This window comes from Cygnus atratus, chromosome 1, assembly GCF_013377495.2.
Source record: "Cygnus atratus isolate AKBS03 ecotype Queensland, Australia chromosome 1, CAtr_DNAZoo_HiC_assembly, whole genome shotgun sequence".
Classification (NCBI taxonomy): Eukaryota; Metazoa; Chordata; class Aves; order Anseriformes; family Anatidae; genus Cygnus; species Cygnus atratus.
The window spans coordinates 192958172-192985027 of NC_066362.1; the positions used below are offsets into that span (position 1 = coordinate 192958172).

General features: G+C 40.2%; 1 protein-coding gene across 3 annotated transcripts in view; it reads right to left on the reverse strand.

Annotated features, from left to right (window-relative positions):
- GRIA4 (glutamate ionotropic receptor AMPA type subunit 4) overlaps positions 1 to 25501 on the reverse strand; it is a 224112-nt gene extending 198611 nt beyond the window's left edge. For all 3 annotated transcript variants that reach the window (XM_035542453.1, XM_035542454.1, XM_035542455.1), the window contains exons 1-2: positions 25400 to 25501; positions 24094 to 24252 (exon numbers count right to left, since the gene is read on the reverse strand). In XM_035542453.1, coding sequence (XP_035398346.1) covers positions 24094 to 24252; positions 25400 to 25487 — 247 coding nt within the window. In that variant the 5' untranslated portion in view covers positions 25488 to 25501. The remainder of the gene's footprint in view (positions 1 to 24093; positions 24253 to 25399) is intronic.
- Positions 25502 to 26856: the final 1355 nt, after the last annotated feature.

Below are 26856 nucleotides of genomic sequence, written 5' to 3' on the forward strand. Positions count from 1 at the left end.
TTTCAAAACATAAATATCAAATACTAAAACTGGAAGTTGGTATTAAAGTATATCAACTTAAGCACATATATTTGACTATAATGAGTCCTAAGGAAAGAGGGAAAGAGAGACAGAGAGAGAACAAGCTGCCAAACATATTCACAAAGCCTAAATGGATTAACAAAATGTTTCAGCGTCAACAAATCTCTATGTTTGGCTAAATGATATTTTGAAGATTTTTTTTTTTCTATTTTAATTAGTCAGCTTGATGCAGCTTTCTGTATATATTTTGGAAAAGCAACTGCCAGTACCTGAAGAATTGTTTCCTTCCCACTGATCTCATAGCTCAAAGAAGCAAGTACACTGTAGGGAACAAATGGGACATTTCCCCACAGGATGCTGTGGATTTCAGGATGCATAAATTCATAAAAGAATTAGGTGAAGTCATGAAAAGATTGATAAACTGGTGGAATAAGATACTATAGCATAGACATAAACATTGGCTCCAGAAACCACTACACCCTGGCAGAAATTCCAAAGTTCGCCAAGGAATGATAACCCCCGTACAGGCTTTTTTTTTTTTCCCCCACAAAAATAAAAAAAAAAAGCAAAATAATCAGCTTTCCAACTGAGAAACCTGTTTTGATTTTGGTTTTGAAGTATTTTCCTTTAAGAGGAATGATAATGTTACTTGTTTCCATGTCCTGCTCCACAAGACAAACTTTGGGTGTGAAGAATACATTTCAAAACAAAAAACAAACTACTGAAAATGAACTCTTGCTAAAAGAAAGGACAAGACTCAATGTAAATTCTGATGAAGGCCAATGAACTCAATATAATTCCACCCATGTAAACCTATTTTCCTTGGGAAAAAACAAAACAAAACAAAACAAAACAAAACAGATAATTAAAAAAATGGTCTACAACAGAGGATTTTAAAATAAAAGAGCAGATAGGCTTTTTTGCTGTTTTTTTTTTTTTTTTTTTTTTTTTCTTTAATATTCACTATTGAGTACCCTGGCTCCTGCAATGCAGCTGGAATTTTAATGTTCCAGGACTGTAAGTGCAGTTCCGGTGGCCAATAATTTGAATTATGTTCTGGGGATGCAAGGCATCAGACCTTCCTAGGAATTTTTTGTTACTGAAAAGTAATAAAATAGAGAGGAAATTGGGCTGATACAATTCCGGAACTACAGAAATGCAGATTCTTTCAATAAAAGCAGCTGGCAGACCCATGCTCTTATCAGTCTTTGACAGGTGCATTTAGGTTTACTTGGGTTATTGCTCTCAGACCTATTAACCTCACAGAGCCCAGATTTTGCCTTCTACAGACAAGATCAAGCAGCAATGCTTAGGCAAGTAACAAGAAATCTCACGAATGCACATATTTTCTCACATTCCCAATCTTCCTGCCACCTCCAAAAATCTTACATAATAAAAAAAATAATTGTGTTTTATCTTTTAGGCATAACAAAGCACACCATGCATGCAAGAATAGCAAAAGAACTGTGGTATCATGTATTTCCCCTATTAGTAGTTTCTTCTGCAGACTGCTTTTTTTTTTTTGGAGCTCTAGAACACCATGGTAGGTAACCATAGACTTGGAAAAATCAGAATTAAGGGGCAATTTTACTGCAAAAAGGAACAAAAGACAGCAGTGTGGGTTTTATTATTCTTTGACCTCCTATCTTCCTGACCTTAAAAAGTGCAGTTTTCAGCTGCCAGCTGAGCAAATATCTTTTCCTTCATCATCACTAGAATCAAAAGCTCAGAAGATGAAAAACTCTTGGTAGTATCTGTGCACTGTTGGACTTTGGACGATATTCTTGAGTTGTACCTCAGCATTGCCCATCGACTTCGATGGGACCCTTAGAGTAATATACAGGAAGGTGGCAAAGAACTCCACAGATGCTGCACTAACATTCAGAAATGGGACACCAAGGCTTTTTCTCTCCAAAGTTTGAATACATAGGATGATAGGGTTTTGGCCAAGATTCAAAGCAGGGAAGTTTGTAAAAGAATTGAAAAGAACTTTAGGTGTGTAGCCGAAGCCTCTAGTTACTCCTAGTTTTGAGTGTAATTTAAGGCACATTTTTATTTCTTTCATGGTACCCCTGAGTACAGTGAAGCTGCTTTGACTATTAGTGAAAAAAGCACCTCAGCCAAAAGAAACTGAGGAAAACTACGTGTGGACAAATATCTCACTGCCATTTTGGGAAGGGCATAGCACCAATCCTTTTCACTAGTTCCTCGAATAGACAGAATATTGTCGCTGTGCCATCTTGCCCCATGGTATTTTTGCAACAGTCCACTGGTGCTAATAGTGCAGGTTTGAGAGCAAAACTGTGGTTTTGTTTCCTGCCAGCAGTCTGTGGGACACAAGATAACCAGCCCATGTTTATACTGAAAATTGATCACCCCAGCACCATGATATTGTCGCTGTTCTGTAAGATCTGTGGTGGACCTGGTGGAACACCTTGTCCCACCTTGTCTCCTGTGGCAGCTTGCATATGTACTTATTACCTGTTGAAGCTAATGGGCTGTTAGCTAAGTAGACCAGTGCTATTAATAGGTTCTGTTACAATATAATGCTTCATTAACAGAGCTCTCAAAGAAATCAACAACTTCAAAACTCCCATAATCAATCCAATTTAATCTGATATATGCTCTGTCAAATTACATTTCAGAAGGCTTTTATAATACCAAAATTCAGTTATCTAGTAGCAGCATTAGCAATGTTAATTTTCTAATCAGAACGCAAAATCATTAATTATCCATGCCTTCCTTAAGTAAAAGAAGCTGCAGTTCCTAATCAGTAACCCTACAGATCCTTTGATGTTTATGCGTAGAGAGGGTACATTCTTCTCTGGATATACCTGTGAGGCTTTCATAAGCTCTGGCACGTGCACTGAACAAATAATTGCCCCACAGAGCCTGAGCCTCTCCCGTCTTTGTGCCTTGCACCATCATTCACACCTGCATAAGGCCCACACTGACCAGCACCAGTGGTGCTCTCCTGGTCTTCCCTGCTTCCAGGAAACCATGCTCAGTGATCAGTCTCTCTAATCACACATCTCCAAGGATGTTGGACTGCCAACACAACTAGCCTGTTCTGTTTGCACAGGATTGCATAAGGAGTCTATAATCATAAGGGGACTGGATACACCTCCACAATAGCAATGGCAATAGTGGCTCCAGAAAAAGGTCCACTGATCTCCAGCAGTTGCCTGAGGTATTTCCCCTGAATTCCCAGCACGCAGATATTCAGAGCTCATGGGTCATTCTGAGTCTGATGTGGTTTGCCCTCATGGATCTCTTTCCTAAGAACACAGCTAATCTCTGCTTGAATCTGTGCAAACTTTTTGTGTTCACAGTTGTCTTCAGCAGAGTCCCATAGATCCACCACTCACTGTGTAACAAACCTATCTGCTTGTTTTAAACTTGTTACATACAAGCACTGTTGGGGAAACATGGCAAAAATATATAAAAAATAAGATCTTGGAATAAGTGTCTTTAATTTACACCAGTATTTCCAAAACTTTGAAAGTTTATCCCACCCTCCGGAAAAGATAATTGTTTCCATATTTTATTGTTACTAAAAAGTCAACATGCATATAATTTTTCCTTAACATGCTTCCTTATTATTATTATACAAACTAGTGTCACAAGAGACCTTTCAAGGATCCCTTAAAAGGTCATCTAATCCAGTTTATCTCTGCAAAGAAACACGGAGATTGGTGGAGACATAATTAACACTACAGTGGAGCACCCATGGAAATGAATGGGAAGGTTAACAGAGTTTTTTTTTTTTTTCTTTCAGAAAGTCTTTTCAGGCAAAGAGTAATGTGTGAGATGTTTACGCTACACATTTAATAAATTATTAAGACTAAAATTAAAAGTAGAATACTAGAACAATAGCTCAGCATCTGTTCTTGTCCTTTACAATCAGAGAATTATTTTTTGCTGGGAAAAAGTGTACTCTGTGCTGCAGGAAATATCATCTTAAAGTTGATGATAAACCAACAAGCAATTGTACATCGCACATTAAAATTAAAGGATGGCTTTAGTGGTACCAGGGAAAATGAAACATATTGCTAAGGCTATAAACTTACTCATGACAACACTATAAGACACAACCAAGAAAATATGCATAAATTTCTGTTTATTTTTATGCTATTTTAATGCATTGTCCTGTAATACTTTATTTGCTCTTAAAAAAAAAAAAAAAAAAAAAACCTCCTATTTTTCTGACAGAGCACTTTTGGAGAATAAAGACAACCATAAAAAAAAAAACAAAAACATGAGTTTCTTACACCTATATCTAGATATATGTAAATGATATCTAGATATGTAAATGGCTCTGAAGTTGTGCTCCCTCTGTCAAGAAACTCATCAGAGAATTTAGTTCTTTCTAAACCTGCTGGTAACTCATTCCTTGGCCTCAAGCAAATACTTCACTTTTCTTTCCCCATTTGTAAAATATTTCTGCTTCTTCCCAAAGAACACTGAAATGCTTTGAATGTCTTGTTCAGCTAAGCATTTAAAAGTATGCTTAACTCTACAGATACACACAACTGCAATAACTTTGAGTTACTGTTTTCTGTGAAAAACAAAACAAAACAAACAACCAAACAAACATTGAAACATTCCCTGAGATGGACCTCAAAGAACAATATATTGTCCATACCTTATTTTAAAAGCAGAATCACGAAATGCACATTGGATGGATCATAAAGTAATACTTATTTTCACTTGCAGCTTGACTGTCCAGTACACTTACTTTTCATTGATATTGAATAATTCATTTCTGAAGTACAAAAGTGCCCCCTTAAACAACTGGAAGCAGAGATATAAACGTGCCATGAAATAATTCTTGCCAGTGAGCAGTTTACACCATTGATTTCCTTTTCTTCAACTTTTTGTGTATTGACAGTTATTAAAATAACAGATTGTTGCTGGTGAGAACATCGAGAGAAAATGAAATTTCTGTCTTTGACCAAACTGTTGGTAACCGAATGCAGATTTAATACTTTCACTCTGCCACACTTATGTACCTAGGAGATGCTATTGAACATACAGCATATATAGCTGGGCACTGAATCTTTCTGAAGTTTCCAGCTGTCTTAGAAACTATAAAAGGCAGTGGCTTTAGCTGATTCTTTTCATTTGACAAACTGATATTGAAACAGAAGTTGATGGTTAAAGTCACTTCACATAATTATTGATTCCATAATTGGCAGAGCCCACGTATGGGCTCTAGCAGAAACCTTTCTGGCTTTTTTCTCCAGACAGGATAAACTGCCTTTACAGATGCTGACACAATCGTGAGACAAATGGAGCCCTTCTCAGTGAAGTGAGCAACCACATCTCCCATTAGCTTTCCTGCTGCTGCCACAGCAGGTGTCTTCAGCACACCACTGCTGAAAGTCAGGTCCCAAATGCCTGGTCAGTAGAAAATAGCCCAGATTGCTGCCGTTTCCTATGGCAGTGACAATGGGGAGCTCTCCTCATGGCCTCCAGCTGCTGAGCTTTGCCTGGTGGCAAGAATAAGCAATCTCTTTCCCCTGTCCCTGTGTTAGCCACACACAGCGGAGGACATAAGCTGTTTTTTTTTTTTTTTTTTTTTTCCCCCATTTGGGAAAAATATCAGCTCTGAAGCAAAAAATAAACAATGTTTCTGAACATAATTTTATAAGCATGTTTTTTTTTTCATATCAGGCAATGGGGTGTCCAGCTTCCAGTGTGAAACAGCCTCCTGTGAGTTTTTGGACTTTTTAAAATATGTCTTTTTCACTTAAAAAAGACCCCTTTCCACACACACAGATTATGTTCCCTGCCAAACAAAAAGCGAGTAACCCAGTGGACCTGGGAGGCTTCTTGAGCTCTCTGAGACCCCTGCAATGCCCTGACACAGTGGCTGGAGGCATCAGGCATCCTCTTGGCAAAGCCCTGATCCAGATGGTCAAAGACCACCACGCTGAGGAGCACTGTAACACATATCAACCAAGAAGCCTGTGCACAATTAGCACATTGTATTAAATGATATTTCATTGCAAGTGTCCTAAGACACCTGCATAAGACAACAGGATGTTACGTACAAACTGAGAATTCCCATTTTCTATCTCCCACTACATCTTTCATTTAAATTACTGTTTCAAAATGTGGACATATATATTGCACAGGTGCCATTTATTCACCTTTAGTTTAAAAGCATTCCCAGTTATAATAATTATCTCTAATGATATCAAATTAGGTACTCATCATTTTCTTATAGCTGATTACTCCTCTAAAGACAGCCTGATGGTTAGGCAACAGTGCATTCTGCTATCTAGACTCAAGTTACAGTTGAGTATGTGATATGTGGTGTATACATTACCTTTGTCACATGCTGCTTTTAATTTACCCTGAAAAATAATTGTTAGAGTAGGTGGTTACATGTTTATAGGCGAAAGACTAACTGCAAAGTTCACAATCTAAATATGGCTTTATGTCATTAAATCAATGACATATCATCTGTATCACCCAAATTGATAAACACTGCCTGGAGTATTTATAAAGAAGTCAATTAAACTTATTATATATTCAAGAACAACTGGAAAGGACGCACTTTAAAAATATTTTAAAAAATATTTTATTCAATATATGCAAAGTTTGAATGGGGGCTGTTAAATAATGAAAAATATTTACCATAGAATATACCAAGATATTAGGGCTGCTCCTCGATGTTTTGTGTTCAGCAGTTCACCTTGCATTTAAAGCTCACTTTCAGAATTCACATCACACTGGTGATGGATGTACATTTGTCCTATTTGTGGCCCTTCTTCCTGGAACAACTTTGAGAGTTCACACAAATAGCTGCAGCAAAGCAAAATGGAGGAAAGAAAAATTCCACACATTCTGCTCCAGTATCTATTATCTGCGTGCCAGCTTTCATTCTTCTTCTTTTTTTTTTTTTTTTTACTGCAAAGCTAGCCTAGTCTATTTGTCTGCCTCCTATTAATGAATTATAAATATACTTGATAATTACACCCTGGTATTTACATTCCTCGCTAAGCAGTGGCACAATGTGTGATGCAAAGCTGTCGCTCTGTGTTAAAAGCAAGGTATGCAGCTCTCCAGGTCTTCTGGCAGCATTTCAAGAAGTCTTGCTAGATATGCTTAGCAGACATGCTCTTAAAGACATGATCACAATGTATTAACCCTAAAGAGTGAAAAGAAAAGAAAAGAAAAGAAAAGAGAAGAGAAGAGAAGAGAAGAGAAGAGAAGAGAAGAGAAGAGAAGAGAAGAGAAGAGAAGAGAAGAGAAGAGAAGAGAAGAGAAGAGAAGAGAAGAGAAGAGAAGAGAAGAGAAAGAAAAGAAAAGAAAAGAAAAGAAAAGAAAAGAAAAGAAAAGAAAAGAAAAGAAAAGAAAAGAAAGAAAGAGAAAAGGAGAGGAGAGGAGAGGAGAGGAGAGGAGAGGAGAGGAGAGGAGAGGAGAGGAGAGGAGAGGAGAGGAGAGGAGAGGAGAGGAGAGGAGAGGAGAGGAGAGGGAAGGGAAGGGAAGGGAAGGGAAGGGAAGGGAAGGGAAGGGAAGGGAAGGGAAGGGAAGGGAAGGGAAGGGAAGGGAAGGGAAGGGAAGGGAAGGGAAGGGAAGGGAAGGGAAGGGAAGGGAAGGGAAGGAAAGGAAAGGAAAGGAAAGGAAAGGAAAGGAAAGGAAAGGAAAGGAAAGGAAAGGAAAGGAAAGGAAAGGAAAGGAAAGGAAAGGAAAGGAAAGGAAAGGAAAGGAAAGGAAAGGAAAGGAAAACCACACACATAATTTCAAGGCATTCAAAGAAGCACTAGCTATTTGGCCTATTAAAACGCCTGAGAGTTTCCCTCTGAAATCACCTATTTTTGGAGTCACTGATTATTCACCTTGGTGGTTACTGTGCTATTAATGACAGTGCTCGCTGCAGCAAGACTGAGGTTAATAACCAGTGTCTGCAGGCTACCACCTCTGTTTGGGAACAGCTGATGTCCCCAGCATTGTTGCCCAGCTTCTTCCCCTGCAAGGATGCCCGCAGGAGAGTGGGAGGCAGCAGGCACTACTTCTTCCTGGCCCCAAGCCCCTGGCAGCTTTGCCCACATTCATTCATTTTTTATTTCTATCTTTTTAAAAAAGATATATACAGGAGCTTCTTGGTTCTTGGTTTTGAACATAAGGAGAAAAATAAAATAAAATAAAATAAAATAAAATAAAATAAAATAAAATAAAATAAAACTAAACTAAACTAAACCAAGCCAAACCAAACCACAGCAAAGACACCATCCCAAGTATACCTGTAGACCATTCATCCTGTTAACACACAATTATATCACCTAGCTCTCTTCTTACAAAGGCATGCATATTAGAAGGAGAATAATTTAACGACTTTTTCTGTCCCCCCAGGAAGCTCTTTCCTTCGTGTCACAGCTTCTCTATTTGAATAAAGATTACCTTAGTCACAAATTAAAACAACGATTGTCTACAGTACCCTTTCCCCTTATGAGAAAGCCTTTTGACATCATAGGTTTATGCCTAAAGTTTTCTTAGTCCTTAGGATAAAAACACTTAACTTTCATGTAGTTTCGGTTAAAACATGAACTCAGTCTGAGGAAAGGCTCTTATTTCTGTTCTCTGCATGGAAGAGTACAGAATAAACCCAGTTTTCACTTCCCATTCCTGCCCAGGAAATATAGTATATCCTTGCCCAATTCTGGTCCATGTCCTCATCCCAATCCCTGGGTACCAGAAAAACATTACACTTCCACCAGGTATTCATAGGAGCATGGAAAACACCAATGGGAGGTGTGAATATATATATATACATAAATATATATAATTAATCCCTGGTATCAATTATGATCGAACAGTGCTGTTGGGAAGTTCATTCTTGAAACACAATGGCAGTGTTTCACTAAGACATGGCTCCACTTGCCTCCAGCTCCCCATCCTCTTTTTTCAGGATTACTGCCTCTGCCCTGAGAGACCCGCTCTGACCTCCTGGGATGTAGAGCAGATAGGGCAGAATAAACTGCTCAAAATCACCCTCATCCTGCAAGAATGCAGAACAGGGCAGGGGTAACTCAGGAAATGCTTCTACACTGAACAGCAGAAAACAATAATTAAGAGGAAAGAGTTAAGTAGAGCCTCTAAAATACAGCTGCATATACTACTAGCTGCTCTGGGTGAAATTTAACTTCTGTTTTATATCTGAAAATTCTGGAAATTTTCTGAAGTCTCTGAAATTTCTTTGGCTTCCATGCACTCTTGAGAGGAAGCAAAGCCCTAAGTTAGAGCTCTGCCCCAGGAATTTCCAGTTGCTTCTTTTCTTTTTGTTCTCACACACGGTTCTCTAAATAAGCAAAAGGAAGAATACCATCACAAAGTTATTATTTCTGTCATAAATTTTAAAAACTACCTATATGAATAACTGTAAGTCAAAGTCCTTCAGGGACTGCCATAAATCCAAAAACTGTCTGAGTGCTAGATTTAGTATTTGGATCACTGAATTAGCTGAATGAAGTATAAAAAGGCATGCAGAGAGAAACAGCTCTCTGTTAGCAATACACATACACATTTCCCTAGACTTTTGGGCAACAGTTTCAAGCAGAAATGAACAATAACTCTGTCCAAGCAAATTAAATCCCATCCATGTTTCCAATGTGCTATTAGATTTTCCATGCCAGGGTGTGTGATGCATCAGCCTCTTTAAGCCTCTTCCCGGAAAGTGTCTCCTAAATGTTTACAATTTCCAATGTAAATCGTACAATCATAGAATCACAGTATGGTTTGGGTTGGAAGGGACCTTAAAGACCACCTAGTTCCACCCCCTCCTGCCATGGGCAGGAACACCTCACACTAGACCAGGTTGCTCAACCTGTCCTTGAACACTTCCAGGGATGGGACACCCACAGCTTCTCCAGGCAAATTTTCCAGTGCTTCACCACTCTCTTGAGTAAAGAACTTCTTCCTAATATCTAAAAGATATTAGGGAGGAATCTAAATCTCCCCTCTTTTAGTTCAAAAGCGTTCCCCTTTGTCCGATCATTATCTGTCCATGTAAAAAGTTGCTCTCCATTGTTTTTATAAGCCCCCCTTAAGAACTGAAAGGCTGCAGTGAAGGCACCCCAGAGCTTTCTCTTCTCCAGGCTGAACAGCCCCAGCTCTCTCAGCCTTTCTTCATAGGAGAGGTGCTCCAGCCCTCTGATATTCCTTGACCCTCCTCTGGACCCGCTCTAACAAGTCCACATCTTTCTTGTGCTGGGGGCCCCAGACCTGGATGCAGCACTCCAAGTGGGGCCTCACAAGGACAGAGCAGAGGGGGACAATCACCTCCCACCAATGTCTGGGATTGCCCCGGCCCAGGTGCAGCACCTTGCACTTGGACTTGGTGAACCTCATTAGGTTCACGTGGGCCCACTTCTCAAGCTTGTCCAGGTCCCTTTGGATGGCATCCCTTCCTTCTCTTATATCAACTGCACCACTCAGCTTGGTGTCATCTGCAAACTTGCTGAGGTTGTACTCGATCTCCCACCACCTATGCCATTTACAAAGATATTAAATAGCACTGATCCCAAGAAAGACCCCTGAGGGACACCACTCATCACTGGCCTCCAGCTGGACATAGAGCCATTGACGGTGACTTTCTTGGTGCAGCCATCCAGCCAATTCCTTATTCATTGAACGGTGCACCCTTCAAATCCATCTCTCTCCAATTTAGAGCTCAGGATGTTGTGTGGGATCACATCAAAGGCCTCACAGAAGTTCAGGTAGATGACACCGGTCGGTCTTCCCTTGTCAACTGATGTAGTCACTCCATTGTAGAAGGCCACCAGATTGGTCAGGCATGATTTGCACTTGTTGAAGTCGTGTTGGTTGTCTCAGAAAACCTCCTTGTCTTTGCATGTTCCATGAAGTCCAAACAGAGAGTTTTAAAAGTGTTAAGTCTTCTGTAAATTATCTATGCTTACATATGGAAGAAAACTACTAAGAAACCTATTCATTTCTACCTCTGTAGCTCAGCCTAAGACATAAAAATTCTAAATTCTAAATTCCTAAAATTCTAAATTCTAAAGGGTCAGAATTATTACAGGATAACTTCTGACATATGGCTTCTTGTAGAACAGCTGGCTGCCAACTTCACACAGGGAGTGGCAGTGCAAAGCTGGAAACAACCACATTCAGGTTGTCCTGGCAGACACTACTACTTTGGGCTACTTTGGGTTGCAACTTTGGGTGTACAAAGAGACAGAAGTGTGGCATATTCTGGCTTTTAGGAAGTCTGAGAAATTCTTTGTTTTCTTGATGTTGGGCGTTGAAATAGCTACATCAGTTAACTCAGGTGACAAATGCAACTTATTCAGTCACCCCTGGCATGGATGCAGGAGATAGCCTGCTATATTATTGTCTTCTGACAGGTTTTGGATGCTTCCATCTCTGTTTGGACCTCCTGAGAAAGATGAGAAAAAGGGACAGGCTCCCACTAAAAGCTGTAGTTTTTCTGTATTCTTAAGCTAAACATGGAAAGCTACAAACTGCACCACCAAAATAAATAAACAAACAAATAAATAAATAAATAAAAATCAACTAGGATTTTTAATCACTTTGCTATTTTTGTCTCAGTGGAAAAAACTATGCTGCTAGCTTATTATGGTCACACACATCCTTAAGGAACTTATCATCACAGCACTAACAATAGGTACAACTTTTTGAAAGATTCACATTGAACTTTGTAATTTTAATTAAGTATGGAACACTTTTTGGGGGCCAAGAAAAGGCCCCAAATGATTTTATTACAGTAGATGGAAGCTGTTCACTTAGCTCCAACAGTGTGCAGACAATACTTTCACAGACAGGACTGGAAAGGAAGGTAAGTGCATTACCTTAATGCACAGTTTAAGAAAGCAACAGGCTTAAAGCTACACTTGTGTGCTGCAATTCTGGTTGCACACATTTAAATCTCACTAATGCTATCAAGATCTACATGCTGTGCAGTCAAGAAAGGAAAATGCCTCATGTAGGCGTACTCCCTCTGGACTGAAGAGACACTACCCTTTACCGCTCTCCTGTCCATTATAGCAACACACAGGAAAGCCCTTCCCCCTGCTGCTGATTCTTCTCATTCACAATCCCCTCAATAACTTGTGCAATCAATAGCTCACAGATGTGAAGGGAAAGGTGGCAGTACAGCCCTGCTTGGCCACACCAAAGCGAAGGGAGCAAGAAGCTGAGGCACTGGAGAGAAGTTTCTCAAGGGGATGATGCTGACAGGGGATATCCACACCTTTTCAAAGGTGTAATATTATGCTGGATCTCATTTTTGTCTCACAGACTCTATATATGTGCAAGGAACCACAATTATTATTATTATCCTATTATTGTAATTGCTCAAAGGATTTTCTGCTAGTCTCCCATTTAGCATAGTATGTGAAAGGCAGACAAAGGAAATGTGATTAAGGTGTGAAGCTCTAGTGCCTGCCAGCTGTACTGAAGTGCAAAAGATTCCCATCATAAACAGTAACTGAAAGAATGATGGGCTTTCTGGGGCTTTCATCAGGAAATAAAAATACACGAGTCCTTCAACATCTGTCACAAACCCAGAGAAGAATGGGGGAAAGCAATCCAATTCATCTGTATAAACTGTCTTTTGCAGTACAACTCTGCCACTCCTTCCTTCCATTCACTCCCTTAAAATATTAAAGTATCGACCATGACGGAGTCTGAGGCAGGCTGGGACGAGCAGGACAGAGAAGAAAGCAGGTACAATTTTTCTGAGGTTTTATCAGGATGAAATTTCTTTCCTGTTTGCAACCCAGACACCAGCTCTTCATGCTCTGTCCCTTCCTGGCTTTCCCTGCAGTGGTTAAGCTGATGGCTATCTGTAATCAATATGGCACAGGTGCTGACACAACGTACTGGAGCCGGAATCTGCAGCGGTGTGTCCCCGGGCATGGGGCAGGAAGGAGGAGGGTGGCCCAGCTCATAGGACACCGGCCACCTGCAGGGCAGTGGCACTGCTCTGGCTGTGCACAGCTCGGGAAGCACCGTGTCCACATCTGCTGGCAGAGCCTCCTCTTGCAAACTGCTCCTCTCAGCACAAAATGCTGGGGCACCCTGCAGGAACCAGCAGGCAGGAAGAGAGGGCAGTGGATGCAAACCCACACAATTATCTCTCTTTCAACAGTCCTCTTAGCCCTATGCTCTTCCATATCTATTAACTCCTGTTGTACTCCACTGGGCATGCTGGACGAGTGGTTACATCCCCCCCATACTACGTTTTCACAAACATCTGTCCAGCTTAAAGTGTTTCAAAGTCTTGTCAGCCCACACCAGTTGCAATCCCTAGGTCACAAGCACCAGAAACCTCATCCCCCACCCTGGAATAATGCTGCTTTGTAAATACATGGCCTCTGCTGCATCTTGAACTCCTTCACCCACTGCAGAAACTGACGGTGAACAGAAACTTCAGGCGTGCGGCCTTACACACATTTGCATTAACTGTGCCCGTTCTTTTCTGCATCAGGGATTTAAAAACACCTTGCCATATTTCCAGCTGATTTTAGTAATAACTGTATAATAAATCACTTTAGCAAACCATTTTATGGATGGAGTGGTAGTAAACAGGATGCTGCAAGTACGGCTATTAGTACAACATAATTAATTGCTGAGGTCTTATGTTACCATTTCTCCCTGTTTTAATGACTTATGGTAAAGGAAACAAAACGTTTGTCCTTTTTTCCTCTTTCTATATGTATTTGCTACTCAGAATAGTGCAACAGATCATCAAAGACAGCTATGGGAACAGTTCTTGTATTCCTTTACTCGGGCTTTTGCTTTCTGCAAATATTCTTGTACATTAAATCTCATTCATCATCATGTTTGTGTTCAGCCTGCCATCTCCTCTGACACGCAAAGCAGATGAAACCAGGGACTTCCAAAGCTAAATTCATAAGTCTTAGTATCTTAAGCTAACAGCCTGAACCCTCCAGGTGAAAGCTGTAATAGATTCACATCCTCTGTGGCTCCTAGAAAGTGAAAAATGTGGAACATACATGACCATTAAGTTGTATTTGTTGGTAGACAAACCTGTGAATACAAATGATGAGGATTAGCATGCATTTATTAGCAAAAACATACTTAATGGTCTTTGAACCTATGTACCAATTTTATCCTACTTGTGCTTCAAGCCTCTCTGCTGTGGGGTTGGAATGTACTGTTTGTTAGGAGAGGGATAAAAATCACATCCTTTGTGTCTACTGGAAGCATTTTTTTTCAAGGGAACTTGCAAATGGCTCCAGCAATTCCCTAAATTTCTTGCTGGGACATGGGTCTTGCTACCAAGGGTGCCCCACATTGCCCTTCTCCTCAGGCAAGATGCAGCACCAGCCAGCCAGAAGAAACCTCCAGGGGCTGTGGGGGCTGCACAGCTGGGACGAGTGGGTACAAACTGTGCAGATTGAGGTCTCTCTCTAAATCAGAGACCAACAAACCCAGCAGGCAACTTTTTTTTTTCTTTTTTTTTTTTTTTCTTCTCCTGCTTGCCTACTCTGTATAGCTTCTATACTCCACACAAAGGTAAAGACAGTGGGCAATATGTATAAATGATGTGTTGACGGCATGACAATTTACCCTGCTTCTTCTAGTCTTTAATTCAAAATTTGATTTCTTTGGAGAAGGTGGGTACCCAGCCAGAAAAGAATTATGGGTTTGATAAAGAAGTTACTTGAGGATGGCTGACTAGCATCTTGTTGGCCAGACTGGGTGATCAAAATGGTCCCATTTAGCCTTAAAACACAATAAAATGTGAACATTACTACATGCTACCTGCTCTCACATTTATTTTGATGACCTTCTTTTTCTTCTTTGAGGCATTGATGACAGACAATAGTTCATCCCCCAGACCGCTTTCATATCTTTACTGTATCATCTGTAAGAACTTGTAATGTGGATCACTTCCATACAGCACCACTCCTGATCTGTCAGTCACACACTTTCATGATGCATATGTAATCCTGCAACAGATGCAGTTGTATATCCTCCCAATACACCAATGTCTTCTTACACTCTTTTCCTTGGACTTTTGCTTGTGCCTCCACACAGCAGCTCCCATTCTTCACCTCTCCATAATAATGCATCACTTGAAGTCTTACCTTGTTGCTTTTACCACCCAACAGAAGCATTAAACAAGGATACCAAGCAGATAAAAAGGACTTGAGAAAGAAAACACCCTGACCAGCTCTCCACTGGAGGCCCCACAACAGCTAGATAGAGAGGCAGCACTACCTGGGTGTGTAAGCAGCCCCAAAAGCCAGCTTCCTATCTGGCTTGGGTTTTCTACTAGAGTAGAAGGGATAGATTAGGAAAATTTTCAGAGTCTGTCAAAATCACATGACTATTGATTTTCAAAGGAAATTATCCTCCCAGCTGCAGTGTTTTTGAAAAGTCCTTTCTTAAACACGCTTCTCAGTTTAAATGGATAGAAATGACCAAACCTGGAGGAAGAAAACCTGGAGGACATTGCTAATAAAAGGCCCTACATTGACTCTGCTGAGACTGTGGCTCTGTAAATCTTTGTTTCTTTCTCCCCATCAGCTTAAAGGACTTTAAAAAAAGTTCTAAGTGTACTGATGCATATGTGCTTTTAATATTATAGGTTTTTACTTCTGAATTTTGCATGAGTTTATCTGTGCTTGACAAAGTGCTTTTTGCTTATACTCGATGCTATTTTCCAGACCTGCACACAGCACCATCCAGACCCCTATCTCACATTAACTAGTAGTGTGAAATATTGGTTTTGTACATCACGAATATTTAAGCAGAACAAGAATCTTTTGAGGACCAGTAATACTTTACATTTTGTACTCTCTTTGTTCTAGAAGAATTTCCTTTCTTTCCCCTGCTTCTACCTTGAATATGTATTACACGAATCATTTCATCCACTGAGGAAACAGGGATGACCCTGACACTGAAAAAAAGGCCACATGAAATGTTTAACAAAATGAAATGAAGCGTAACACTAGGCTGTGAAATAAATTAATAAGAATGGACTATTTTGCACCATAATTCCTAATTATTTTGTATAATAATTTTAACACATGCATTGCCTTTTACAGCAAAATGTGGAAATTAAAATTCTATGTCTGTTTAGGAGATTTGAAAACTGAGACAAAGAAAGAGTAGAGGTCCCAATTCTTTTCAGCAATTAGCTTGCACTACCTGTGAGCTTTTTTAAAATACCTATTTGATGGATATTCATTGGGAAATCCTGAATTGTAGGAATAGGTGACATGCACATAAAAATGAAGTTTAAATTTTATGGGCTTAAGAGAGTACTATGCAAATATACTATAAAATCAACCAGAAGATGTGCATGCAGAAATGGCACAGAATCTACCCCAGAGAAAGTCTGCAAGTGAGAAACTGAGGAACTACTACAAACTGTCAAAAGCTGATGTATTTTAATATGTCTTCAAAATGTGTTAAAGCCTTTCTTTACAAAGAATCTAATAAACGAGCAGGTGAAAAGTGTAAGTGCTTTTTGTTTCTCTTGTGCTCTATTTGTATTTACAGAAAAAACCCTGCAGTCACACTCATGTCGTCCATGACTTCAGAATATAGAAAAGTACTGCACAAGACTGAATTTTTCAGGAGTAATGTTTACAGATAAATACAACACTGAAATGGCCTGTGGAACTCAAGAAAATCACTCAAATGTCATTCTTTTTAAGTAGGCAATTACAGACCAGAGGTCCAATTTCTAAACATAAATATTTAAAAAACAAACAAAAACAAAAAACCACAACATATGAGTTAAGCAATTTAATATGTTTTAAGAATTGAACAATGAGAGAAAAGAATGATAACCTGTTAATCTTGCAAAGAAGCTGATTCCTATTTCCTTCAAACCACAATCCCTGCTCAGGTAAAGCCCCTATTTAAATCACTGACAGCTCTGCCTGTGAAAGAACTGCAGGACAAGGGCCAATATTTGAACTGAACTTTGTTAATGTTAGCATACCTGGCCAGCACCCAGCAAGAGCAGCAGCTTGTAAATGTGTGTACAGGTCTTCCCCTTTGAGTCCCACAGAAAGCTTGTCTATAATCGGCTTCTGAAGAATGTTGTGAAGAGGAAGGATAGCTCGGGTCTTTACACTGCATGGCCAATACAAAGATGACATGTATGTGTCACCCTTGTTCCACCTTCTTACCATAAGGAACCAGAAATATAACAAACTTCTGCAGTTGTCTGAACAAACCAGGCAGATGCTTCAGGCAGGACTATGGAAAAAAGAACAGGGAAGAACCCAAATCCTCACAAAGGAGTAACACTACTGAGATGAGGCGGCTGACCCATACTTTATCACACAGATAAGGACAGATCTTCTAGAGTGCTCAGCAATAAGCAGTTCCCATTGGAAAGACAGCTGCTGCTGAGTACTCTGGAAATTACTAGAACATGCTCTGAATGCTGAAATGCACGGTGACTTCTCTTTTTAAACTTAGGTGCCTGAGAACATATACTTCAAATATAGCATTTTTAAGAGTATTCAACCAATACCACAATTTAATCCATATCAGTATTGTTAAAATCCAGTGAGATCTTTGAACTAAAACAAAACAAAACAAAACATAAAAGTTATGTAAGAACCCACAATAGACAGAAGAAGAAAACAGAACTTCTGAGAAAATGGTTAAAAGTAAAGAAGCACCAAATTTTCAAAACAAATTGAATGAATTTAATTTCCCAAACTCAAAAAGAGAATTCTTGATCTAAACAGGAATGAATTGTCTAGTTTGACTTTGTGTCCCGTCACATAACTTAGATATAACTATCCCCACGTAAGTTGCAGGAACTCCTGCCCAGGCCAATCCAGAGGATTTTGTGCAGTGCTAGCCCAACATCATTGCCTCAAGCCAACTATACAGAGGAATGGAAATCCAAAGGGGAGGCCACTTTTTTCTTTAAATTACACTGGTCCAATCATATGGAATTCTTCACGTTGGCAATACAAACAGTATCAAACAATACAAAAAAATACAAAAAGCAACACAAAATTCATCCCATTTAAACCAGTCGTGTACTAAGGAGTAAGACCTGAGAAAAGATTATTTGGCCCTATGTGTTTAAGTCCAAAGAGCTTCACCTGCTCCCAACCTGAATTTGCACAATTCATAGTAGGATGTAAAATGGTTAAGAAATCAAAGCAGATGGCTTCCTCTCTCACAAACAAGCAAGTCTCAAAACAATCAAGACCTAAAAGTGAAATGCATGAGCTATTTTGACTAGCATTCAAACTTAGATTGCAATGATAAAGCTGAAGTTAATCAATTTAATTCACTTGTTAAAGTGTTTTGTCCTATACAAGAAGCACTGCACTGCACTGTGTTGACTTCTGCAGGAGGAATGAAGTGCCACAATCTTCATTATTAATCCCATGAAAAGAAGATGAAATTATTTTTGTAGCCTCTAATAAAGCTTTCGAGTTTACAGTTTTAGCCAGTCCAGTAACATGTTAGGAAAAAAAGCCTTATTTCATGCCAGAAAAATGCATGAATGCGTGAAAAAATGCATGAAGAAAAATGCACTGAAGAAATCTGACTATATTTCAGCAAAAGCCCATCATTTATTTTCCCAACAATGACCTTGAAAATTAAATCCAGACTCTGATGGATTTGAGCTATTGATGGTTGATTTTCTCTTTGCTGTACAGCTATTCTACAAGGATCACATTTACAGCTATGAAACTCTAAATGCAGATCTTCTCCTAGGTACACATATACAAAATCCTCCATATATAGCAAATGGCACCTAAGTACACATGTATACTTTGATTCCATCAGCAAGTTCTAATAATAGAAATTTTTAGAGAAATCGTTTTCAAGAATTGGAGTCTACTTTGAGATAAACTCCATATATGAAAGCGAAACACTCAATTCAAATTGGTTTTTGTAATCACTCCTATCTCAGAACAGTAAGATATAATCCAGTTATGTTTCTCTCGGCAACTGGTACACTATTTGCTTTTGCAGTTCAAATCTTACCGTATGGTATGCTTTTATGGTAACTCTCAGTATGCTCCAAACTGCTTCTTTGGGAATACTGTACTGCTCTTGGCAGTAAAAGAGCAGTTTTGGGACTGCTCAGCCTGGAGAAGAGAAGGCTCAGGGGCGATCTCATCGAAAGCTATAAATAACTAAAGGAAGGGTGCAAAGAGGATGGAGCCAGGCTCCTTTCAGTGGTGCCCAGTGTCAAGACAAGAGACACACAGGAGGCTCCCTCTGAGCACCAGACAGCACTTCTGTGCTGGGCGGGTGACAGAGCACCGGGACAGGTTGCTCAGAGAAGTTATGGAGTCTCTTCCTTAGAAATCTTCAAAAGCTGCCTGGACTTGGTCCTAAGCAGCCTTTTCTGGGTGTTCCTGCTTGAGTAGGGGTTGGATGAGACCTCCAGAGGTCCCTTCCCACCTCACCCACTCTGTGATTCTGTGAAAATATCATTTGTCTCTATGACACCTCAATTTCTAAATAAAGAACACCACAGTTTAAAAAGACATGAATTATTAAGCTAAGGTTACACTCCCATTGCTAAACCGAGTTGTAATTATTAAAGGAGAATTAGCAATCAAATTTAATGTAAATCTTCGCAAATCAAAGCTGAAAATGCTTTAAGTGAAATGACACATAGTCGTGATATGAAAGCAGTACTATATCTGAGTCTGTTTCCTCAGCTTCCTGAATACCACAGTAGAAAAATTAACTTCCCAATGACACCACCTCTGCCCTCACTACCACGCATCACAAGGCCAGAGAAGGATCCATGGAGAGGCCAGGATGAGGAGGAAGGCTCCTGCCTGTCCTTGGGGCTGACTCTGAACTTAGGGAAGCTCAAAGAGAAACTGCATTCTGGTGATGCAGAATGAGGCCCACTAAGGTCAGATCATCAACCCTGCCTTAAAACAGTGGGTGTAAAAGTCAAAGAGACAAACTGCTGGAAAAAAAGTAAAGTTATTCCAAGACACAATTTTTTTTTAATTCCAGTAGGCCTTTTTTTTTTCTTTTTTCTTTTTTTTTTCTGATCCATGTGACATGTTAACAACATTAAATCTGTTGTTCAATAGTATCTACTGGGATTAAAATTTGGTAAGAAGTGAATTGTGTGGAAGATGAAACATGAGGAGTGTCTGGTTTGTCCCAAATTACACATATTAGGAACATATTCATCTCAGAATACACATGAAGTTGAACTGACTCAAAGGGAAAAGTTTTAGTTTTAATAGGAAACTGATGAAACACTCAAACCAATATCTTTTCTCACCCATTTAGCCTAATCCTGCAGAACTGTAAGGCTGGTTATACACTAAGGATTTTTGAAACTTCAACAGAAAAATTCACAAACACGCGACAAGAGTTGGAAGGTAGATGTTTCTCTGTAAAATAGTACAGCTTCCTCTCAAGAGTATGCAAACAGGTTTAATGTTGACTGCTTTGCTGAGATACACTAATGCAATGTAGAAGGTGCATGGAATGGAGATAATTTTTCTGTGTTCAGTTGAAGAATAAATATATACAGTGCTCTCCAGAAATCAATGCATAATTGCTACGTCTGAAATCAAGCTGAAGCTGGATTTCCAATCATGAGCAAAATCTCCTGCTTGTAACGTGCAAACCTATGTATGCCAATAGTTGAATGTTTCAGCTTTGGTGTATTGTGTTCTGATGAGTAAGAATCTTGTACTATTCATGTTTTGCAATAATTTCAGCTCTCTCTGTCAGTAAGAGAGATTCTCTGAATAATGTATGCAGTGCAAAAGAAACGAACAGAGTTTAAATAAAACACGCAAGTGGGAAGGCGAAAGAAGAAAAAAGACTATCTCCAAACTGATACAGATCAGATCCCTTTTGCTGGCTTACAACAGAGTCTGTGTGCTTAAACAACCTGTTTCGTATGCATTCACACTTAAGAACAAAAATAATGATGTCTGGGCCTTTTTGAAGAAAACTAAAACATGCACGACAATCATTATGAGATAGATATTAATAGGATATACAAGATTACTCCAATTCCAAAACTACTCCTGGATGAACATTTGTCTGTATGTTTTTATCTAGCGAAAAGAAAAAATAATCCACTTTTTTCCAAGATTGCAGTGAGTTACCTACCAATACGCCCTTCATAATCCTTTGAAATCGTCTGTTTACTGTCCCTAACACATGCACATTCAGAGCAGGCCCTGAATCTTCACAAATAACCTCTGCAGCAAATGGAAACAGAACTAGAGGTAACTGGTCATGTCTTAGATCTTCATGCTTGAGCTCACACGCATATTCAGTTCAGTCCAGCAGCTCTAATGCTTTTGTACTGTGTATCTGGAGACCTGTGTGCACTGAGGAATTTTTCTATACAAATAGCAAGATCCAAAGCCACTGTTTCACAGGGGTTTGGGAAAGAGTTATCACTTCATATTGGCATGAAATCACTTAATTCAGAGCTGATGGTTGGGGTTCTTTAATTAGGTTAGAAAATCTCTCACATATCTGCACTTTAGAAGCCTCTGTCAAGCCAGCAAATTCAATCACATGGAAGTCGGTGTCCTCCAGCCATCAGACAATTGATTTTTGCAGGATTCTGCTCATATTTAGCTTAAGGGACATGTGATATGTTCATTCAGTTGTCAGTCAGTTTGCCTACATTTCATTAGGAGAACATTTGTTGTTTAAAAGATATTCTATGGTATTAAAATGTTTAAAAAAAATAAGAAAGTCCGATTATTAGCACAATACTGCGAAATGTCAAATAAATACAAGCTTGGGCTAAAAATACATGTTGGTTTAAGTGGGAAGTACAGACCTAAAGGAGGCCTGTAGGATTATGTCTATTTAATACAGACAGGTACAGAATTATATTAGCATACACACAAACATATACATTTACTTTTCCTCTTTCTCTACCTCCCCCCATATTGTACAGATTGATTGTCTCTGAGTCATTAAACTCCTTGGAACTGAAAAGGGGTTCAGTTTAAAAAAATAAAAAAAAATAAAAAAAAGTACCAGGTTATGAATCACTATTTCTATAAATGATAGCAAATACAAGGGACAGGTTTTCCCCAGTTAAAACTGTGCAAGCTAAACGTAACCTAAGGTGGTTCAAAATGAGAGAGAAGAATCTACTGTGGACCATAATGAGGGAAAGTTTTGGACAAACCCTTTTTTGAATCTAAGGCATTAAAGTCTTACACACAGAAGTGGTTCAGCTTCAGATAATCTCAAATATATGCAAATCAGAATTAATTCACTAAGATTCCAACAGAAATACTCTCTACAATACCCCTAATCCAAAAAGTAACAATAGCCTCTGAAATTATTTGGTAGAAGTGGCTGTGTAGGCAGAATCTCAGATAATTGACTTTATCTAAAATTACTGATTTCAATATAGAAAATTTTACTTCCCTCCTCCTTCACTAAAAATTAAAGTTTAAAAAAGCTACTGTGTCATTTGTCTTCATGGACTATATAATCAGTGCCTGCAAAAGTTGACGTTCATTGTAATATTTTCTCAATGAGCTACACATGCACAGATCTGATGCCTTCCAGATTCAAAGGACCTCCTGAAACGCTTTCTCCTTATGGAATGTGATATTGATTTTCACGCTAAACACAACTAATACATTGCTTAATATAGAATTCAAACTTAATAAGACATCAATCTCTCCTGCATAAAATGAATGGAGCCATTTTGGCAGCTCAGAAGCTTTTCCTGTTAAATAAGGTGGCAAGGTCATCTGAAACTTATAGTACCAAAGTCTCATATAAATAAATTCAGCGATCTTTCAGTAAATAATATATGAGAACTGCACAGTACATTGTATGTTTACACATTAAAAAGTGACACAGAGATGGCTGTGAGAAACTGGAGAGAGACATAGGACATATTTAAAAGGCATAATGGACAGTAAGACCTTCTCCAGAACGTTTCTATTTTAAACTCACTAGGCAATGTTGCTTAGGGCATCTACTTCCAGAGGCAACTCACTCCTGAATGAAGAGAAGGGATTTGAAAACTTAAAGGCCACAGAGCAAAACCTTTAGAATCAAATCCTGAAATATGAACATCCAAGTAGCAATGCTACTACAGTCTTCATCTTTGCCACACTGTATCCCACTGTCTTACATAATAAAATGAATACCTTCTTATAAACCTCATGTATGTGAAGATAAATAGAAATGATGCTTTGCCACTTTCCGAGACTGAGCAGTATCCAGCATGTGTTGTAGCTACTGCTAAAGACCCCGAGGTGATCTAAATGTAGAAGTTCACCTAATTATATTCTGCTTAAAAAAAATAGAGAAAATGATGTTATTGTATTTGGTAAGGGCATTTCATTTTCTATTTTCCTTTCATGGTGTATGTGCATCTGTGCGCGCGTGTGTGTATAAAAAATATAGTAGGAAGAGAATATTTGTTCCAGTTGAGGTGGTCTGTGAAATCAAGTAGATCAGATACTAACTTGATTTGGCACCAATGTATGGATGCATAGAGACATATCCACAGGATGTATGCATTACGAGATCATAAGAGACATTTACAACCTAGAATATAAGAGCAGGGCTGCCTCAAGTGACATCACCAGATCAACTGCAGCATCAACCAACTCAGATATATTATCCTGCACACCACTGCTTCCCTGTCTCCCTTCCAAGCATTAGAAAAGCATTTGTGAGCACAAACATTATCATATATTTTGAAATACATGCAAGGCACACCACACCCAAAAGCGAACAAGAGTAACTGTGGGGTTTATGGACAGATCGAGACATTCATAATTTTTCTTTACAACAACAAAATTCATCTCCATAGAAACCAGAAAGCAAGAAACTACAGTAATAACACTAAAGTAAATGTCACATCAGGTTAGTCAGCACAAAGCAGGAGAAGGGATTGTGCTCCACTTAGAACTAACAAGGACTGCTGCCCCTTTTCCTCTTCTGCTACAGGAATCTACACTGAAGACAGACTTACTGATGTATTTCCCACGCAAGATAATGATGTGGTTTCCTGTTATTTTCACTGCAATTTACCCGTAAGGTGGTCAGATCAATGGCAGGTTTACTTACAGGCATTTGTTACAGCGAAGCTGTTAGCTGTTTCAATGTTGTCTACATGAGGAACCAAATTAAAAGGTGCTTCAGATGCATTGGGGCTGGTGTTATGAAGAAAAATTGCTAATCGAAAAGCAGTATATTCCTGATCTGTGTTCCTGATGAAGAGACCACCTACAAAAAAAAAAGAAAAAAAAAAAAAAGAAAAAAAAAGCAAAAAGCAGAGGAAGCAGGTTGAATAATTGGCAAGCTACTTACTATCTTGCAACAGCAAGCAACTATCTCTCCCAAAGCTGCACAGTAAGGCAAGTCCTAAGACTTTAATGGGTAAGGAACTAATCATATTCATAATCACAACCGCTGCCTTTAAATCACTGTCCTCAATCGATTTTAACCTCCCTGATGCATTTATGCTTCTTTTCTGACTTCTCAGTTTCCAGCCTTTCATATATAAATACCCAGATTTGCCATGATTACAGTGACCTTTGAAAGTGTTTAGCCTCCATCTCCCTGCTACTGAACACACTGGTAAATCAGCTACTCAACAGCCTCTTACATTAAGTGGTGGGCTAATTAAGGAGAACGATGCTTTCTGGATTAAAATAAAATACCAACTCAGTGCAGGAGAATCTGCGCTAAACAGGAATATAATGAACTTTGCTCCTCTGCAGCCATGTGCAGGCAGGGAGCAGCTCAGCCTTATTAGCAGCATCTTTACAAGTCCATGAGAAATGATGCAGTGATGGAGCTGGGCTGGAAAGAATTCAGCTAGCTGCGTCCCATCCGAAACACGGCCGAAAGGAGGGAAGCAGGAGGCGATGGGAAAAGGGTGGGGAGGGGGCACAGGACTACACGGAGAGGCTTGCAAAATCCCAAACTTTCCAACTGTGGAAAGGGAAAGAAGGGCAGGGTTGCCTTTTACTCCCCACCCCTGCCAGCTACTGCAACCTCTAGTGCACGTAACTCGCCATCCCTCTGCGAGCCAGGCGAAAGGAAGGGGTGCTGGCGGGGGCCGAGGCAGCCCAGGGGCATCTGCCCCAAGCCCCTTCCTCTCCTACCGATCCCACACACCCAGGAGCAGGAATGAGTTTCGCAGAAGATGAGCATCCCCCTACAGCAGGGGAACACACACACGGACACGTACACACACACACACACACACGAGCACACATACACAAATACACGCGGGCTTTCCGTGACGGCAGGGAAGTGGGATGGTGGCGGAGGAGAAATCTGCAAGCTGCCTTCAGAGCCGTCTTTCCAACTCACTTTGCAAAGGCTTGAACCCCTGGACACGCACACAGCCCAATGCAGCGCTTACCTATTTGCACACTGCTAGGAAAAGCTCCCATTGCTAGTCCCCAAAAGCCAGAAAACAACAAGACAAGCTGTCTGCAAATTATCCTCATCTTCTCTTTTGCCTCTCTCTCTCGCCTTCTCCCGCTCGCTCGCTAGATGCTGCTCAGAGAGGCATTGAGGACGAGACGGCTACAAACAAAACCAAGAATTTAAAATAATAAAAAAAAAGGAAAGGGGGAGAAAAAGAGAGCTTTCCTCCTTTCTTTTTCTTTTTTCTTTTTTTTTTTTTTTCGGATTTTTTTTTCTTTTGTTTTGTCTTAGTATTTGCTCGCTATCCTCCGCCGCTCGCTCTCAGCCTCTCTCCCCGCCGTTTCAGCAAGCCATCCCGCCGCACCGGCTTTTTCCCGCAGTCTCCATCGCCGGGGAGCGGTTTGTGTCCGGCTGCGATGCTTGCACATGCAGAAGATGGTGGGGAGTTTGGCGGCGGGGGGGAGCGTCTAGTGGCGGCGCGGCGCGGCGCGGTGCGGGCGGACATGCGCCGTGTGCCCCCCCTTCCCTTTCCATCCCTCCCCTCCTCGTGTCCGTCCCCCCCCCACCTTTTTTTTTTTTTTTTTTTTTTTGTTTTACCCCCCCTCCCGCAGCCTGCCCGCACCGCCAAGCATCTTCCGCGCCGCCCCGCGGAGCCGCCCCTGGCTCCATGCGTGCATTGCAGCGCCGGCGGCCGAAGACTTTTCGGGTTTTAACCCATCCCCCCTACACCCCAAAAAAATCCTCTTTTTGCCCCTCGCACATCCGCGGGCGCGCAGCGGCGCGGAAGTTTGTACCGCGGAGCGAGATGACAAGGTGACTGCCCCGGGCTGTGTTGGGGACGCGGCTGAGGCCGCTGTAATTAAGGGCTAATTATTATTAATGAAGGTTTCAGGGCGTATCCGCGTGTGCTGAGCAGCTGCGGAGCGAGGGGGGGGCTCCGCGGAGCAGCGGGACCCTCCTCGCCGCCGGGGTTTGCGGCAGAGGATGGAGCCCGGTGGGGGGGAAGCGCTCAGCGCTTGTGGGCACTCGTGGCAAAAGGAGGGAGACGGAATGAAAGGGAAACTTCCCCACTCCTATGCCGCCTCCTCTCTTATTTATTTATTTATCCTTTTATGTATTTATTTATTTTATGTATGTATTTTAGCTGGGAAAAATAATGGCGGTTTTCGTGTCTAGACACTTAATTTTTGGTGGCTTTGGTTTTTTTTCTTTCTGAGCCTTGGAAGTCCTGCAAAAGCGGCTGCCAGAGGTCTGGGGATATTGCAGTTAATTATTAAAAGATACATATAATAAATGGTAGGTAATGAAATCATCCAAAAATAGCTGTATGTCAGAGACAAGAGCTTCTAGTTTTACCTGTGGCTTTGCAGAGAGATTTCTGTCAGTCCTGGGGGATGACTGGTGCTTCAATAAATTAATTTTAAAATGTTAATTGGCAATATGGAAGAA